Below are 18,494 nucleotides of genomic sequence, written 5' to 3'. Positions count from 1 at the left end.
AAACAGACTTATAGCACGCACGGAGATGAAAAAGGTATGTATGGACTTATCTAACTCTGGGGGGTAAGGTGAATAGGCTAAAGTCCCAAAAAGTCGGAGTGTTCCTTTAAGTCAGTTCAGTGATGGTTCATTTTTGTTGTAAAAAAAGTTATTTAGTTAATATATATATATATATATATATTAGTTGCTGTGGAGAAAACCGTGATGTCATCGTCCAGCTCAACTCAGTTCTCATATAATGCTGTCAATGCAGGAGATCAATAATATTGAATATTAAATTAATGTCACAGATAGAGACAGAGACACACACACAGACAGAGACACAGACACACACACACACACACACACACACAACATTATCAGTCACTTAGGCAAGCAAGTTTATCGTTGATGTTAATGTAGAGTGTGAAGTTAAAATTAGGGCCTATGAGAAGTCAGCCTATTATCACCTCATCTCTCCATCAGCTGATCCACCTCTCTCTCTCTCTCTCTCTCTCTCTCTCTGCAGGAGAGGCGGTTCACCTTGCTCGGGACTTCGGGTACGTGTGTGAGACGGAGTTCCCGGCCCGGGCCACAGCAGAGTATCTGTGCCGGCAGTTCGACCCGGATCAGATGCCCACGAGACGCAGCATGTTGATGGCCAGCAAGTGAGTGACGAACAGCCCTTCAGATGTGATGCAACACACACACACACCTGTAGAGTCTGCTAACAGGGGGACACACTCACACACACTCGTGTAGAGTCTGCCACACACACACCTGTAGAGTCTGCTAACAGGGGGACACACACTCACACACACCTTTAGAGTCTGACACACACTCACACACACACCTGTGTGGCTCATATTGACCAAGGCTTAATATTTTTAAAATAAGTTAACTTCGCCATAGGCTATGATTTAAACCCAAACACACCAATAGATTATTAAGACACATAAGAGAAACATAAAACTAGTGCAATACAATAAGTTAATTTCCTGATTTCTGTCTGTTTTTTTACAACGAAGTGGGAAATCAAATTACATTTTTTATTTTAAAAAAATCTTTGAGATTTTATTGCACTCAAAGCAGTTTAAAATGCACAAATTTAGTAAAATAACGAAGCCTCAGTTCAATTTATGAGCACACTTCCTCCTCAGCTCATCAGTGTATTCTTGAAATCATGAGTGTGTGTGCAAGAGTGCGCATATCATGTTCGTGTGCGCAAGAGTGTGCGTATGTGTTAGTGTGTGTGTGCGCAAGAGTGTGCATATATGTTAGTGTGTGTGTGTGTGTGCGCTTGTATGAGTGTGCACGAGTGCGCATATGTGTTTGCACAAGTGTGTGTATGCGTCAGAGTGTGTGTGCGTGCGTGTTAGTGTGTGTGTGTGCGCAGACTGCGCACGAGTGTGCATTAGCGTGTGTGCACACGTGTGTTGGTGTGTCTGTGAGAGTGTGAGTGTGTGTGCGCGTGTGTGGTACGGCCTCTCACCCCTCTCCCGTGTCCTCAGGGAGATCTGCAAGGAGTTCATGGACCTGATGTCTCAGGACAGGTCTCCTCTGGGTGCCGGCCGCCCCACGCCCTGCCTGGACCCCGGGGTGCAGAACAGCCTGACCCACTTCAGCCTGCTGACCCATGGCTTCGGGACGCCGGCCATCTGCGCCGCACTCAGCGCCTTCCAGAGCTACTTACTGGAGGCCCTCAAACTGCTGGAGAAGGAAGGGGCCAAGGGCCACGACAAGGATCTCAAGCACCGCAAGTGAACAATCGGGCGAGAGACACGGACTGCCTCCTCCCTCTCTGTTAGGAGCGTATGAGTGTATTTATGTGTGCGAATGTGTGCGTTCACCGCGTATGGACTCGCTGGTCTCCTGAGAGAACACGTGCACCTCAAAGTCCCATCGGACCCCGTCGCGTGCTGACGCGACACACACGGACTTCTGAACGGTGGAACGTTATTAGCTATTGACTAATGAATTTGAAAATGTCATTTTTGTACTTCATGTTTTGTGTTTATTATCAATGTTCCTGTTCTTCTTATTGCTGTACTGCAATGTAAATGTAATATATTATTAAACCAACCACTGGATTCAATCGCTTTGAGGGGGTTATTATCGCTATGAAAGCTATTAAAATTATTTGTTTTGAAATAATGCTGCATATGAAATATAAATATTACTTGAAGAATGAAAGTTTAAGTTAAAGCATTAAAATAATTAATAAAAGCTGGGAAAACTCAAAATAATAATAACACAGCAAAGTGACTAAAATGAAAACTAAAAATATAAAACTAAATTCAACAACTGAACTCAACCATTCTACAATATTTTGTTTTAAATAATGCTGAATATTAAATATAAATATTTGAATATTATAATAGTTGAAAAATGAAGGTTTAAGTTGAAGCCTTAAAATTATTAATAACTGAAGATGAAAAAAATATAATTTAACCTAAAATAATAATAACATAGAAAATGACAAATAAAAAATAAAAAAATTATAAAAATAAAATACTAGTAATAAAATACTAATATATGAAATATAAACAGTTGAAAAACTGAAGTTTAAGTTGAAGCATTCAAATCATTAATTAATAAAGATAAAATTAAAAAAATTAAAACCAAAAATAATAATAACATGGAAAAATTACTAAAATGAAAACTAAAAATATAAAACTAAATTCTACAATTGAGTTCAGCCGCTTGACAGGGTTATTATCGTTATCATGAACTTGAATTTAAATAATTTGTTTGAAATAATGCAGCATATGAAATATTAGTTGAAAAACAAAAGTTGAAGTTGAAGCATTAAAATTATTAATAAATGAATAAAACAAATAAAAAAAATTATTAAATTAAAACTTAAAAATATAAATCTAAAATAAAATGACATGAAATGTGAACAAGTTTACGAAAACAAGTTTAAGTTGAAAGCATTAAAATTATTAATAAATGAAATAATAATAATAACAACAACAACAACAACAACAACATGGCAAAATGACTAAAATGAAAATTAAAAATATAAAAATAAAATAACTTATTATATGAAATATCAATATTAGTTGAAAAACAAAAGTTTAAGTATTAAAATGATTAAAAAATAAATAAAGCAGAAATAAAATATAAAAAACCCTAAAAATAATAACAGCAAAACTACTAAAATACATAAACTTATTCTATGAAACGTAAATATTGGTTGTGTGTAAATGTAAATATTGGTTGAAAAACAAGTTGAAATTGAAGCCTTCCATTTTTTTTTTACTGTAAATTAATAAAAATAAAGCCAGAATAACTAAATGAAATAAAAAAAAAAATGAAACAAATCGAAACAAATCAACTAATTTCCGGCAGGTGTTTTGCCTTGTATAACCAGACGTGTTGGTGTGGTGCAACTGTGCCATGATTAGCACATTAGCTTGGTCACATGGACGGCCCAGAGGACACTAACCCGAGCGAGGAGCGTCACCTCAGACATGAAGCAGTCCTGAGGACGGCGATCAGCAGACACACACGCGCTCGCTGTCTCCTCTCACCCCATCTGTCACTCCAGCGCTCTTCATCTGCTCAGGGGCCTGACGTCTCCATACCTGCCCCCCTGCCGGCTCACACACACACACCTCCTCTCTGACACTCAGCAGGCTCTCTCCGCATCTCTCTCCGCCTGCAGGCGAACATATGCTGCTCGTCCCTTTAGATTCCGGTGTGTTCAGGAGAGAGGGATTGTTTAATGTTTATTAATCACCTGTCTGTGGAGGAGACACACACACACACACAAGTGCAAAAACACTTGTGTACAAAGCAGTGAGGAAACAAGCACACATCCAAAGAGACGCACAGAAATACAGACTACGAAATGATTTCATCTGAACATAGACCATATTAATAATGTTTTATTGGATCACAGGTTACATTTGCAGTACAAAAGATGCGGAATAACAGTAGATGCTCATTTGGCGCCGACCGGAAGCTTCTCCATGTCGTGGATCCCGTCTTTGTCGATCAAGCGGACAGTGAAGGAAGGAAGGTTCAGGATGAAGCGCTTGTTGAGCTGTTGAGAAAACATGTGATCAGAACGGTGAAGAAGCGGCTCGCGTAACACAGCCAAGCAAAACAGGAGTCGTCCTCTTCAAGAACACACGAGTGCTTCTCCACTACTATACGAAACCGTTTTCGAGTGCATAACTACTGTACAAAACTGTACGCGAGCGCTTCACTACTGTACAAAACTGTACGCGAGCGCTTCTCCACTACTGTACAAAGCCATATGCGAGCGCTTCACTACTTTACAAAACCGTACGCAAGCGCTTCACTACTGTATGAAACCATACGCGAGCGCTTCTCCACTACTGTACGAAACTGTACGCAAGCACTTGTCCACTATTTTACGAAATCGTACGGCAGCGCTTCTCCACTACTGTACGAAAACATACGCGAGCGCTTCTCCACTATTGTACGAAACCATACGCGAGCGCTTCTCCACTATTGTACGAAAACATACGCGAGCGCTTCTCCACTATTGTACGAAACCATACGCGAGCGCTTCTCCACTATTGTACGAAACCATACGCGAGCGCTTCTCCACTATTGTACGAAACCGTACGCGAGTGCTTCTCCAATGTACGAAACCTGTACGCGAGCGCTTCACTACTGTACGAAACCGCACGCGAGCGCTTCTCCACTGTACGAAACCTGTATGCGAGCGCTTCACTACTGTACGAAACCGTACGCGAGCGCTTCTCCACTACTGTACTAAACCGCACACGAGCGCTTCTCCACTACTGTAAAAAACCGCACACGAGCACTTCTCCACTACTGTACGAAACCACACGCGAGCGCTTCACTACTGTATGAAACCGTAAGCGAGCGCTTCTCTACTACTGTATTTTATTTTTATTATTATGATTTTTTTTATTCTAAACTGTTTTAATTATTCTGACTTCTTTAATTTCTTCCATGTAAAGCACTTTGAATTGCCACTGTGTATGAAATGTGCTATATAAATAAACTTGCCTTGCCTTACTGTAAGAAACCGCACGCGAGCGCTTCACTACTGTATGAAATCATACGCGAGCACTTCTCCACTACTGTACGAAACCGTACGCGAGCGCTTCTCCACTACTGTACAAAACGCACACAAGCACTTCTCCACTACTGTACGAAACCGCACGCGAGCGCTTCACTACTGTATGAAACCGTAAGCGAGCGCTTCTCTACTACTGTACGAAACTGCACGCGAGCGCTTCACTACTGTATGAAATCGTACGCGAGCACTTCTCCACTACTGTATGAAATCGTACGTGAGCACTTCTCCACTACTGTACGAAACCGTACACGAGCGCTTCTCCACTACTGTACGAAACCGTACACGAGCGCTTCTCCACTACTGTACGAAACCGTACACGAGCGCTTCTCCACTACTGTACGAAACCGTACGCGAGCGCTTAACTACTGTACAAAACACAGCGGTCATAAACTCATAGTTTAATTCCATAAGGACGCATTAAATGTGAAGGTAAATAAAGGTGACATTTATAATGTTACTTATAGAGTTCTACTTCAAATATATGCTGTTCTTTTCCACACAATTATGAAGCAGCAACTGTGTTCAACACTGATAATAATCATTAATGTTTGTTGATCGTCAGATCCTCATAAGGATCATATGACACTGAAGAATGGTGTAATGATGATAAATTCAGCTTTGATCATAGGAATAAATTACAATTTACTATATATTCACAAAAAAATTATTTACATTGTAAAAATATTTGACAATTTTTTCCTGTACTTTAGATCAAATATTGCATTTAAAAACAAAAAAAAACTTACCGGTAGTGCAAGTCTATGCAATTTTAATGGGAGAAGTTTGGACTGTAATTATGAACCATGAAAATAGCAGCGTGGCATGTATGAACACGTACCTCCTCTAAACACTTCTTGAGCAGATCCACGGCTTCTTCACGAGTCAAATCTGGAGCGAGAACAACAGAAAAACTGGTTTAGAGATCAGCAAATAAGCTAATGATGGCGAACTGCAGCGCATGCTCACCGGGTCTGTAGTATCGGTCCAGGATGGAGAGCGTGAGGAAAGCGCCGTAGCCATGCGCCGCAAAGGGAGCTTTAGCCAGAGCGGACAGGTGATCCATATAATACAGTCCTGGCCCGTCGGCCTCGTCGTAGCCGGCCAGCAGCAGGTTCACATGATACGGGGTCTGACAGATGAGAGAGCAGGCATTGAACATTACATTTACTGTATCACAACACACCATTTCAAAGCAGCATCACAGAAAATGCATCACAATTACAATTAACAGAGACCGTCTAAGTTTAGCATTTTATAAGTGTACATATACAAAAGCACAGTTCGCGAAATTTGAACAATGTAATCATTTAATGCAGAAACAATGAGCTCATTGAAATAAAGAACTACTGTATGTGTGTCAGCTGGTCATTACTGACGTGACGTGGGGGTCTTGTGTCGCCCCGAGGGGTTTATTTTGTGACTGTACATTATTCATGTACACCATGTCCAAAACAGACACGACTCGCGATAAAAAGCTTCATTCCCTGATTATGAGCTTTATTTAATGTTAAAAGCGTCTAATGCGAGTCTGGATATCATTTAAAGCCATACTGAAAGCGACATCAGATCCTGAAAAGAAACAGGAATGTTTAAACTGTGAAGAAACAAGCGGATTTTAAGACGAAGACTGTTTGTCACTCAGTCAGTAAGTATTTTTAAGTAATAATCAAATTCATAAATATTACAACATTTTAACATTTTACATCAATTTAGCAAAGTTAGCAAGAGAGGCTCCACCCACACTCTCTTCTGATTGGCTGTGATCTTGGATTGATTTGGTTATGAGTGCAGCAGTGCGCTTGCATAGACTCCGCCCACACACTCAACTGATTGGCTGTGATCTTGGATTGATTTAGTTATGAGTGCAGTGCACTTGCTGAGACTCTGCCCACACTCTCTTCTGATTGGCTGTGATCTTGGATTGATTTGGTTATGAGTACAGTGCGCAGGCAGAGACTCCGCCCACACACTATTCTGATTGGCTGTGATCTTGGATTGATTTGATTGAGTACAGTGCGCTTGCAGAGACTCCGCCCACACACTCTTCTGATCGGCTGATTTTGTCGAAACTCATGTCTCATGTCAAGTGTGCACAGTTAAATTGCTTGTTACTGGAATCTGCTTGCATCGCGTCTGGGACATGATGTAATAATCCTGATCTGAGTCTATTTTATTATGAGGGGAGAAAAAACAAACTAGCACAACTAGAATCAACTTCCTAGGGGGGAAATACTAAACGAAAAACAAACTGAGCACAGAATCTTGTCGAAAACCCTAAAGTTTAGGGTTAGACACAGAGAAAGAGAGAGGGAATGAGAGGGAGTGAGGAGAGAAAGAGGAGAGAGAGGAAGGGTGTGAAACAGAGAACGGGGGGTGAGGTGTGTGTGTGTATGTGTGTGTGTGTGTGTGTGGGGGGGGGGGGGTCGCTGGTGTCACCATCAGTGTGACTGTGATCATCTGCACCCCCGCTGCCACGAGCACCTCCTCTCGCTCGCCCCGATGCCCTGGAGCTCTGCCAGCTCTCATTAAAACTTCTGCTAGTCCTCGATCCTGCTTGCCTCTCTCTAAACTCTCGAATGACATTCGCTTTCTCAGCGTCCCGCGTCTGAACAGCGCTCGGATGGAGAGATCGCAATTTCTGCACTCCAGGGGATTTAAAGGTGAAGCTGAAGTGTCATTTTTACAAGTATTAGATGCACAAAGACTGGAGATGCACCGTTATGAACACTTTGGGCGGAACGATAACCGCTAATTCTTTATATATGAAAGCCGAAACCCGAATTTTATGAATTCTAACAACGCAATATTGTGAGAACATGAACATGAGAACAAAACTCTGGATACTGAATGTATACAATATTCAACGTCCAAAGTTAGCACCCAGAAAGCTGAGGATGCTCGACTGAGCTCTGCTTCACATCTTCCTGTGCTTCAACGGACAGATTCACACATTAAAAAGAAGAAACATGCCTCTCTCATAAACAGCAGGTTTGTATTAAGAGTTGAGGAAGTAAACGCGTGTGCATCAGTATCAGTACATTAGACCCATGCATTCGCTCTTAAAGGGACAGACGCCTAATAATCTGCTGCTTCTGCATTTTAAAGACACTCAAACAAAGGAATCACTTGACTAAATAACTTAAACATTGAATAATCTGTTTAATTTAAACAATTATGCATTGCTATTTACTTAAATGTAAATGTCTGTACCTGAAACTGTTATCTACCCGAGTAATGTACTCGAGAAGCTCTGCTCATTTCATTCGTACCTTCTACTGTATTTAAATGCTATTGTTTGGGATTTGATTATTTGTTCTTGTTTTATTACTGACTGCTGATTTCAATTTATTAATGCTTAAACTTTATATTAAGAAAAATTACAAAAGTAGGGTGGGATGAGTGATATTATAGTTATCTAAATCAAGCAAAAACCATTAAAAAAAATTTCCGTTTCTTGAAATAAAATGTGAAAAATACTACTTTCCAAATGCAACATTTCTCATTATCATTTAGTTTATATACATTTAGTGTATATATTTTTTCCTACTATGGTAGTCAATGGGGAATGAGATCTGTTTGATTAAAACATTCTTCCAAATATCTTCCTTTGTGTTCAGCAGAACAAATAAACACATAGAGGTTTGGAACAACATGAGGGTGAGTAAATACTGACAGAATTTTCATTTTTGGGTGAACTAACCCTTTAATTTGATGTCCTAAAATGATAAAAACTGAACTAAAAATGTATATATAGAGATATTTAAAAAAACAAAAAAAAAAAAAAAAAAAAAAAACACAACAAAATTACTAAAACTTTAACTAAAATAAATAAGATTATATAAAAAAATATACGAAAATATGATTATACGAAATTTAAAAACTGATACAAAATATTATTAAATGGTATTTTTTTTTTAAATGGTAAAAAAAACTAGCACCGTGAACTAAAACTAAAACCATAAAAAACTGAAATAAAAATGTATTAAAACATATATATAAATAAAAACAAAGACGCACATCAAAATTCCCAAAACTTAATCACATAAATAAACAATTTAATTAAAACGAAAAATGGAAAATATAAAAATAAAAACTTCACACAAGATAATAATAAAAGTTCATCTTTTTTTAAATTTTTAAAACAAAAACTGTACGCAATCCCACTTTAAGAAAACATCCACCTTTGTTGTTTATGCAATTCTCAGTTTGGCGCAGCAAAAACTAAACGGTGCACATATAACTCTAAGGTCTTCATCTGTGCGCATTACACTTAATACAGGTTCTCTATCTATGGTTTTGGAGCCAGAATTTCTAAAGAGTGTAAAGGCAAAAGTACATCATGGCGTCCAGTGTGAGACTACAGCAGCTGAACCGAACTCACCCGAGAGGCTCTAATCTGATCTGGGCCGGCGCTGCTCTCGGCGGGCCGCTTGCGTAAGTAAACACCCCCTCGAGAAGCTCACCTGGGAGAGGAGCTTGTTGAAAGACCAGATTTGAGTTTGTAGGAAATTCCCCTGAGTGTCATCCACCCCTGTGCATAAACTCAACACCTGTAATGTGACCTACGCTTAAAACACTGCAAAATCTCACCTGAGTCGCGGCTGAACAAAAGCTTAGTAAAGAGACCGATAACAGAATATAGTTCAGCTTCCCCTCTCATCTTCTGTGCCCCAGGACGTGTTCTTCTCTTTGGCATCTCTGCCCAATCTGCCGTATTAATTGTTCATCTGAGGCGGAATAGGGGAATGCCTCGCAATATGGCACCAGTAATTATTAGTGCCAGTGTGTTGGGCTGTGTGTGTGCCAGCGACAGCAAACTGTTGCTGGACTGCTCAGAATGAGAGCTTTAGGGGATGTTGGCTGGGTGAAATACAGCACAACACATAACGCACCCACAGAGAGTGTGTTTGGCTGCAGAGAGCCGGTTCAGAAGTGAGCGCCGGAGAGTATCCCAGCATCTGCCGTCTCTCTCTCCGTAAAGATCGTCGAGAGCCACTCCAGGGAAGCCCCAAAGGCCCAGTTGTTTTTTTAGGAACCTGGTTCATGACATTGCTCTCATTTAACCGTCCCGAAGGCTTTAACCACGGTTAGATAATACGCAAGGTTGTTCTACTAGCAATGACGCTTATTCTAAGCCTCTGGTGCTCTTCACCTGTCGGTCAAAAATGACCAAACAATTTTTTTTTTATTTAAATGAAATTAATGTACTATATTTTAGATCGTCTTCATATTTTGTATTTTTTAAGGGATTTTATGGTACTATATTATATTTATGCTGTATTAATAATCCGTTTATTCACTTTTTGACCATAGACCTGAACATTGTATTTACAACTTAAACTGGTCATTAATCTTGAATGCTTCAGTAGACTTCAGTTCAGTCTCTTTCTAAGACGATGCTTGGCAGATTATTGCTGAAGTGAAAAAAGTTAAAAAGTGAACTTAAAAAGTGTTACAGAATTTTACGCGTATTGTCACGAATTTTTTTTTCTATTTTCAATTTTTATAAAAAATATATATTTTCAAAAACATGTGTTACTCTAGAACTATGAGAAAATCAAAGCCATAAATCTAAACAAGTAATGAGTCTGATCTCAGTAAACTAGCGTTCAGTGTGTGTGTGTGTGTGTTGTGTGTATGTGTTCAGCTGCAGTTCCAAACGCTTCCACTAGAGGAAACTCTCCATTCGTTTCAGACCGCGAAGAGAACAATTAGGACTATTATTTTCAGGACAATTAAACCTGTTAAGAACATGTCCATGTTTTTTGTATGTATGTGTGTGTGTGTGTGTGTGTGTGTGTTCACAGAGCAAGAGCCAAAACCTTTACCTAGTTTTGTACCATTTCGATGAATAAAAAAAGAAAAAAAAAGAAAAAAAGAAATGTAAAATTGTTGGGTCACGGTTAGGGGCGTTTGGAACTGAAGTCTACTGAAGCGCATTCAAGATTTTAGTGTCTTGCAATAATCAAGGAAAAACCCTTGAATATTGCTAGACCGACCCGTTTCGGTAAAGACGAGCAGATTTATGAACTTGTAGCACTTCTGGGCCCCAGAGACGCCCCGCTCGCCCCCCCTGGACTCGCTCTAATTGTTTTTTGTAATCATATTCTCCACTCTGCTATTGTGACAGGAGGCAGTTACACTCTTCCTAACAAATTAACACACACACTAGCAGACAAAAGAGGCAGGATGGCGACAAGCCCGTTTTTACACAGATGGGTGCACTTTACACACACACACATTGGGGGAATGTATCATTTAAGCAGGATCACATTACAAAGGAGGCGCAGGTGTCGACGACCTCTGTGACCCTGATATCACACACACAAACACACACTCAAAACACATCGGCATCTGTTTTCTTTGCACATTTTACACTGGTTGCTTTCAGATAATACTAAAAGTCTAAAGTTTGGAGTCTGTACATTTTTTAATGCTTTTAAAGAGTCTCTTCTGCTCACCAAGACTGCATTTATTTGATCAAAAATACAGTAAAACAGTGAAATATTACTCCAGTGTAAATCATCTGTTCTCTATGTGAATATAGAGTAAAGTGTAATTTATTCTTGTGATCAAAGCTGAATTTATCATGATTACTCCAGTCTTCAGTGTCACATGACCCTTCAGAAATCACTCTAATATGAGGATCTGATGATCATAAACATTTAAGATTATTATCAGTGTTGAAAAATCTTATTTTATGTTCCATATAAAAATGTCATATAGGTTTCAGGACTTTTCTTTTTTTCTCCAATGTGAGTCCAATGTAAAAATCAAGAGCAAAGGCAAGAAACCAGATAAGAACCGATGTTAGTGTCAAGCTCCATATAAAAAGAGAGCAATAACCAATTAAAGGTTCTATATTTTATACCTATATTGATCTGATGATCAATATTATTTAACGCTGCTCAGTCATTGATAATGATTCTTATATACAAACATAACCTTTTCAGGATTCTTTGATGAATAGAAAGATCAAAAGAAAAGTTACATTGAACACATCCTTGCTAAATAAAATTATTTATTTAATTACATTTAAATTTTAATTCAATCATTTAAATAAATAAAAATCGTATCTTCATAAATGTGTCTTCATCATATGTGATCATCATATTAGAGTGATTTCTGAAGGGTCATGTGACACTGAAGTCTGGAGTAATGATGATAAATTCAGCTTTGATCACAGGAATAAATTACACTTTACTATATATTCTTATAGAGAACAGATGATTTACACTGGAGTGATATTTCATATATATATATATATATATATATATATATATATATATATATATTACGGTGGCCGAGAGAGTTCAACGTGTTGCAACCTAAAAAAGCGTGTGCAAATATAAAAACGTATGCAAATACAAAAAAACATCCGCAAATTAAGAAAAACATCTTCATCAGTTCCACAACACACGTGTGCTCCAAGTACTCACAACACAACCAAATACACAAAACGAGCTGCAAAAGCTGACAACACAACCAAATACAGAAACGCTGCAAGTAACACAGACCACAACGGAAATGTTTCCGGGGAACCAAATTAGTGACGTACCCAACTGGGACTTGCTTAATGCTCGTGAGCTTCCCTATGCCCTACTCCCTTCAAAGGGCAGACGGCAGAGCTCTTCAAGTGGGACTTTGGCGTAAGCATGGCACTAGTGTGTCATTTATGTAGCCGTTTGGAACTTGATGAAGGGAGCAACAATAGACAACGTAATGTAATTATTTTTACCAAGGATGTTCCTATGACAACGCAGCACTTTGTCCATCAGCTGTATAGCTGTTCTGAGAACAGAAATATGATTAACATAATTGTTGCAAATACATTTTTATTTTTACTTTACAAAAATCTGTTAAAATATCTGTTTTAGATCTGTATGTGCCATACATTACCTAACATTTTTCTTATGAAAATTTAAACAAAATGAAACTATTTGAATGGTGTAACCATTCAGTGGTTCCCAAACTTTTTGAAAGCAGGGCACCCTTTGTAGTTTTATTTTTTCCACGGCACCCCAACCCAATTAAACTAAACAAACATAGTCCTATGTACATAAATATACAATTGATGCCGGTAACGCATTCCTCTGAACACTTTTTTTCAGTAACAAGTAATCTAACGCGTTACTACTTCCAACCCAGAAATCAGATTAAAGTGACTTATCCAATTTACTGTGCATTACTATTTTTGTCATTTATTTCTTTGGTAGAAATGATGGCTGTCTGACATGCGATATGAAACAGAAATGTATGCGAGATGGCAAAATCAACACACCCCAACTCAAGATCCTTCCCGTCCAGATCTAATGCCACATCTTTAAATTACTAAAGTATTATTTTAAGTTAACATTATAAAAATACGTAGACCTACTCCATAAAACTAGTTGAGGATAAATTCTTTAAAAATGGCCAATTCCAGCGTGGACGTGACATGAGGTTAAAAAAAACAACAAAACAAAACAAAAAAACTTCTAAATGTAAATTCTCAGAAAATGCATTTAATACGTATGGTACCAGTATATTGAAACGTCTTAACCATACCCCCTTTAGACATTTGAAAAATATCAGTCCACACGCGTTTATATTTAAGAAAAAAAAAAGAAAAAAAAAAAAAACATCAGTTACAAATGTGACACTCAAAAAAAGTTTCACTTAGGTGGCAAAAGTACAAAAAGTAATACTACCCACTGGAAAGAAGAGTTGGCTCATCTCCACAGAACATAAAATATTCATTTTGTCTTATTTTTCGAGTACGTATATATTATGATGGATGAATCATGTTACGTGACAGTTCCCGTTACAGACTTGACCACTCTGATAGCGGCACTGAAAGACTGCTTTAAAACTTTCACATCAAACATAAAGCATATCTTTTCATTAAGGTGAATTTCGTTTATGTATTAATTGTATCTTAATTATAATAAATGTTTCATCGACCAATTGCCTTTAATAAATAAGAAGTAAATATATAACGGACAATAGAAAATCAGGACACGGCGCCGACGCCTGGAGCTCATCTCGTGAGTCATAAATTAACCGAAACACAGTGTATAAGGTAGGTCTATTTGCCTCACACACCAGAGAAATATACATCTATAGAAAGCTTGAAATGTGTACTTTTAAACAGAAAATGTGCATTTCTCTCTGGCGCATTCACTACTGAAATGATGGCGAGTCAGGTCAAGAAAGACGGTCTTTTATTTTATGTTTTAGAAAAACACGTTAAGTGAAGCCAAGAAAGACAGTCTTTTCTTTTATGTTTTAGAAAAACAAGTAGGCTATTTATGTAAAGTGAAGTAAAGAGAGACTGTCATTGTTTTTCTTTTTTAAAGAAAAGACCGTCGGTCTTCTGGGCTGTGACATCTCTACTTTTCTTTTGTTTAAACCTATAAATGTATCCATATGTCCTGTACTGTCAATCTGCGTGAAATATAAAATTGAGCCCATTACAAAGGGCGGAGCGAGCGGGACGATTCCCTCCCGGCAACAGTCCAAATTAGCGGTAAATAAACATTTCAACTTTAAATGTATGAAACAATAGTATTTTTTTCACTTATTCATTTTCGTTTGGATATGCATATGTTTGGTGTTTTGACATTATTTTAAAATATGCTGTAAAAGGTTATTATATAGCCTATGGTACGATATTTATTTTAGGCTGTTCACAATGGAAAATAATGCTGAGATTCTGCGGCACCCACTTTGGGAACCACTAACTGATGTATAGATTAATATCTTGCCTTCATGTTCGTCTTCTGTATCTTTTTTATTTAGTTAGTTTAGTTTTCAGATCATTGTTCTTTTCTCATTTGTATTGTGATGACATTGAACATATAGGCCTAGTTAACACGTTGTATATTGTACACAAGTTGTAATCTCTGTTTTGCAGGGGAAAAGTCAAAAGAAATTAAATAAAATAAAGTAGAATTTTGAGTAAGCAAGGAGTATAGACGAACTATAAAAAAATATTATAACATTATTTATATATACAATATTATTTTAATAGTATAGTTTATTTGAAAAAAAAAAAATAGGCTTTGACTTCTTGTCAATAAAGGTTTTTTGCTGTAAGCACGTCCTGTGTATGCAATGAGCACGTCCCAGTCGGGTCCGTCACTTATTTGGTTCCCCGGGAACATTTCTGTTGTGGACCGTGTTACTTGCAGCGCGTTTCTGTATTTGGTGGTGTTGTGAACGTTTGCAGCGCGTTTCTGTAATTTGGTTGTGTTGTGAGCTTTTGCAGCGCGTTTCTGTATTTGGTGGTGTTGTGAGTATTTCGAGCACGTATGTTGTGAGACTGATGAAGATTTTCTAAATTTGCGGGTGTTTTTTTCTGTTTGTATACATTTTTTTGTATTTGCATGAGTTTTTCTCTATTCGCATGTGTCTTCATCAGGTTGCAGCGCGGTGAGCTCTCTCGGCCAATGTAATATATATATATGTGTGTGTGTGTGTGTATATATATATATATATATATATATATATATATATATATAGTACTTTATTTTAAAGAATTATTCAGCAAGGATGCATTAATTTGATCAAAAGTGACAATAAAAACATTTATATTTTATAATGTTACAAAACATTATTTTTCAAATAAATGTGGTTCTTTTGAACTTTCTATAAAAGAATCCTAAAAAACACTTCCAAAAATATTTTCAACATATTATACAGTAAGAATAACAGTTTCTTCAACATATTAGGATGATTCCTAAAGAATCATGTGACAAAAAAAAAACAGCTTTGCCATGACAGGAATAAATTACTTTTCAAAATACATTATTTTACAATTTATCTTTTTAATGTCTAAATGATCTAATAAATCCACCACCAAAGGAAATTCCAAATATGATAATTGTTTTCAAACAGGTTTCTTTGAATGTATTTCTACACACATCAGCTTTAAAAAAAACTCCACTTTTGTAATGTTTGTTCATACTACAAGCAACTCAAGGTTTGTCCATTCTAGGTGTATCCCAGTTTGGGAGTCACGGGTCTACATTATGTGTGATATATCTATTTATGGATGAATATTAGATATGAAACGCACCCGACTCCGCAGATAGTCTGCCAGGTTTTTCCTCGTGAAGTTTGCAGCCGCGGCCGGGCTGAGCTCGTATCCTGGAGAAAGAGCCAGATTAATGAAGAGAATCAGAGATCGCATTCAATATTCATATTATGCATGGGAATATTATGAAATTAACTTTATTTTTTTCCCAGAAATTCATGTCAATAATGTTGTTTTTGACATGAATTTCTGGTAGAAATAAAGTTAATTTCAATCTGTACTAGTCTGATGCTCTATATAAGTACAAGTACAAAATAAAAATGAATGTTTACCATTTCTCATTTTGTAGAGCTGGACATTTTTCTGAATGTATTCTGCGAACTGTACAGTGTCTCCGGCTTCACCCACACACAGGAGCAGGATTTTCTCACTCAGCTTGAACATCTTGTCATAATCTGATGATCAGACGTAACAGCGCATGTAAACATCACCGATTCTCAACAATCTGAGTTTCAGGCATTTGTGGTCTTGGACATTTATAGCCTCCTGTAAAGACATTATCATAATCCTGTTGCTATAAAATAAAAATAGCCTTTAGTTTACAATAAAGAAAGTTATTTTCTACTTGAAAGTGTGTTAGAAGTAGGTGATATTAGAGCAAGGGAAACTGCTGTTCTTCTTAAGGCCATTTTATTATACAAGATCCGTTTTTCCAAAAGAAAAGCCTGTACATTTTCACTGTATATATCTGCCAAAAGTCATCATTTTCATAAGAGGTATGATGTATGGAAGGTTATGAAGGTTTTTAAAGAGAAAAAAAATATGAGTCATTTTACTGTACTATATCTAAACCTTTTGGGATTCAGAGAATAAAAGTCAGAATTGTGAGATGAACATTTGACATTAGCTTTTTTATTCTATGGCACACGCGCGCGCACACACACACACACACACACACACATGTATATATATATATATATATATATATATATATATATATATATATATATATATACATGTGTGTGTGTGTATTCATCTATATATGTCATAATGGCGCTCTAACTTTCACTTTCACATGTGAATCGCAAACTCATTCTCCACTGACGCTCGAGCACAATCACACAGCAATAACTGACTTGTTATAGCTCCCGTTAAAAGGTTATAAGTGTAGTCTGGTTATAAGTGTAGTCTATCAGAGTTTAATACCTGAATATATCAATATGTAAATCAGTTCATCGCACAAACTGAGTTAGCACAGAGAAGCTAGCTCGGCTAACCCTTCTTAACAGTCGCCACACATCCAGAAGCGGTGAAAACATTCAGATGAAATTAAAACAGAGGTTAATAAACAGTAAAATGTGGTCAATTATTGTGGCCTGCAATTTTTATTAGTTAAAAATAACGTGTTCTCTTGCTGTCTGGCCGGTGAGTGTGCAGCTAACATGCTAATTAACATCAAACTCACCGTGTTTCATTTGGATTATACTGCTGGCGGCTACATTATCTGCCGCAACCAGAACAAAGTCCGGCCCCTGAATCCCGATCAAGTATTCCATGTTGCAGACTGGGTTAATTTCTCACTCTGTTCAGTAAGTGGACTCGCTGAACAGCTCTATCAGATATTACACAGCAAAAGCTGAATGTGTTCCACAGCGGCGCACAGTTCAGACGTCATCAGAGCGTTCGCGCACTCCTGTAACGTGACGTCACGCTGCTCTGTCTACATATGACCTGTTTCAACTTAATTTGGACTCACTCTGGAGTATTGAGATTGTTAATGTTTTTTTTTTTGTTCTTTTCTTTTCTTCTAGTATTAAATAAATAAATAAAAATATGACCTGCTTCAGTAATGCATGATTGACAAATATATCACATTATGAACATATTAATATATACATATATGTAAGAAAGGCTGTAGAACTTCAATTTATAATTTGTTTGTTTATTGGTGGTACAGAAAACGACACCGCAACTCTTCGGCATGATTGTCCCATGTATTTCAATGAGCGCCGAGGCAAGGTGTGTTCGACATCGCCTGCGGCTGGATGATACCGATCGGCGAGAACAGCCGCGTGCAGGCGGGGAGGAGCTGCAAACGGAGACGTGAAGTCGGACAATTTCTGGTTCCCGTAGTGACGGCTCACGTGGTGTTTGCATGCTTATACCACAGCTGAAGTGAAATAAATGCAACATTTGCCAAATAAACAGATATTTCAGACACATTTTCATTCAATACTTTACTGCTTCATACAGCATCTGTTTGAACTAGAATAAAGTTCAAAATAAGCCTATAATCAATGACGTGGAATCCACGTTTTTGAATCAGTTTTATTTTGAGAAACATGATAAACATGACACAATATAACATTGCGACTACATGAAAAGAGTGTTTACTGTTATAAAATACTGATT

General features: G+C 37.6%; 2 protein-coding genes across 4 annotated transcripts in view; one reads left to right on the top strand and one right to left on the bottom strand.

Annotated features, from left to right (window-relative positions):
- The window catches only part of tfap2e (transcription factor AP-2 epsilon), a 29,912-nt gene extending 27,838 nt beyond the window's left edge, over window positions 1-2,074 (top strand). For all 3 annotated transcript variants that reach the window (XM_039691175.2, XM_089122908.1, XM_039691176.2), the window contains 2 exons: window positions 509-647; window positions 1,491-2,074. In XM_039691175.2, coding sequence (XP_039547109.1) covers window positions 509-647; window positions 1,491-1,743 — 392 coding nt within the window. In that variant the 3' untranslated portion in view covers window positions 1,744-2,074. The remainder of the gene's footprint in view (window positions 1-508; window positions 648-1,490) is intronic.
- Window positions 2,075-3,859: 1,785 nt separating this feature from the next.
- On the bottom strand, window positions 3,860-17,760 carry psmb2 (proteasome 20S subunit beta 2). The gene is made up of 6 exons (XM_039691183.2): window positions 17,548-17,760; window positions 16,415-16,537; window positions 16,125-16,195; window positions 6,032-6,194; window positions 5,904-5,953; window positions 3,860-4,030 (listed from the first exon to the last, which is right to left on the bottom strand). Exons 1-6 carry the CDS (start codon window positions 17,636-17,638, stop codon window positions 3,929-3,931), a joined length of 600 nt encoding a protein of 199 aa, XP_039547117.1. The 5' UTR covers window positions 17,639-17,760; the 3' UTR covers window positions 3,860-3,928.
- Window positions 17,761-18,494: the final 734 nt, after the last annotated feature.

Source organism: Pimephales promelas, chromosome 18, assembly GCF_988280905.1.
Source record: "Pimephales promelas chromosome 18, fPimPro1.hap1.1, whole genome shotgun sequence".
Taxonomy (NCBI): domain Eukaryota; kingdom Metazoa; phylum Chordata; class Actinopteri; order Cypriniformes; family Leuciscidae; genus Pimephales; species Pimephales promelas.
Note: the sequence above shows the minus strand (reverse complement) of the source record. Positions and strands in the feature narration are given on the sequence as shown.

Excerpts from the sequence above, each read along its gene's own strand:
- psmb2 (XM_039691183.2), bottom strand. The coding sequence starts at position 17,638 with ATGGAATACTTGATCGGGATTCAGGGGCCGGACTTTGTTCTGGTTGCG. Across the intron at positions 16,538-17,547 it reads TATAATCCAAATGAAACACG|ATTATGACAAGATGTTCAAG; the intron begins GTGAGTTTGATG and ends TCTGATCATCAG. Across the intron at positions 16,196-16,414 it reads GCTCTACAAAATGAGAAATG|GATACGAGCTCAGCCCGGCC; the intron begins GTAAACATTCAT and ends CTCTTTCTCCAG.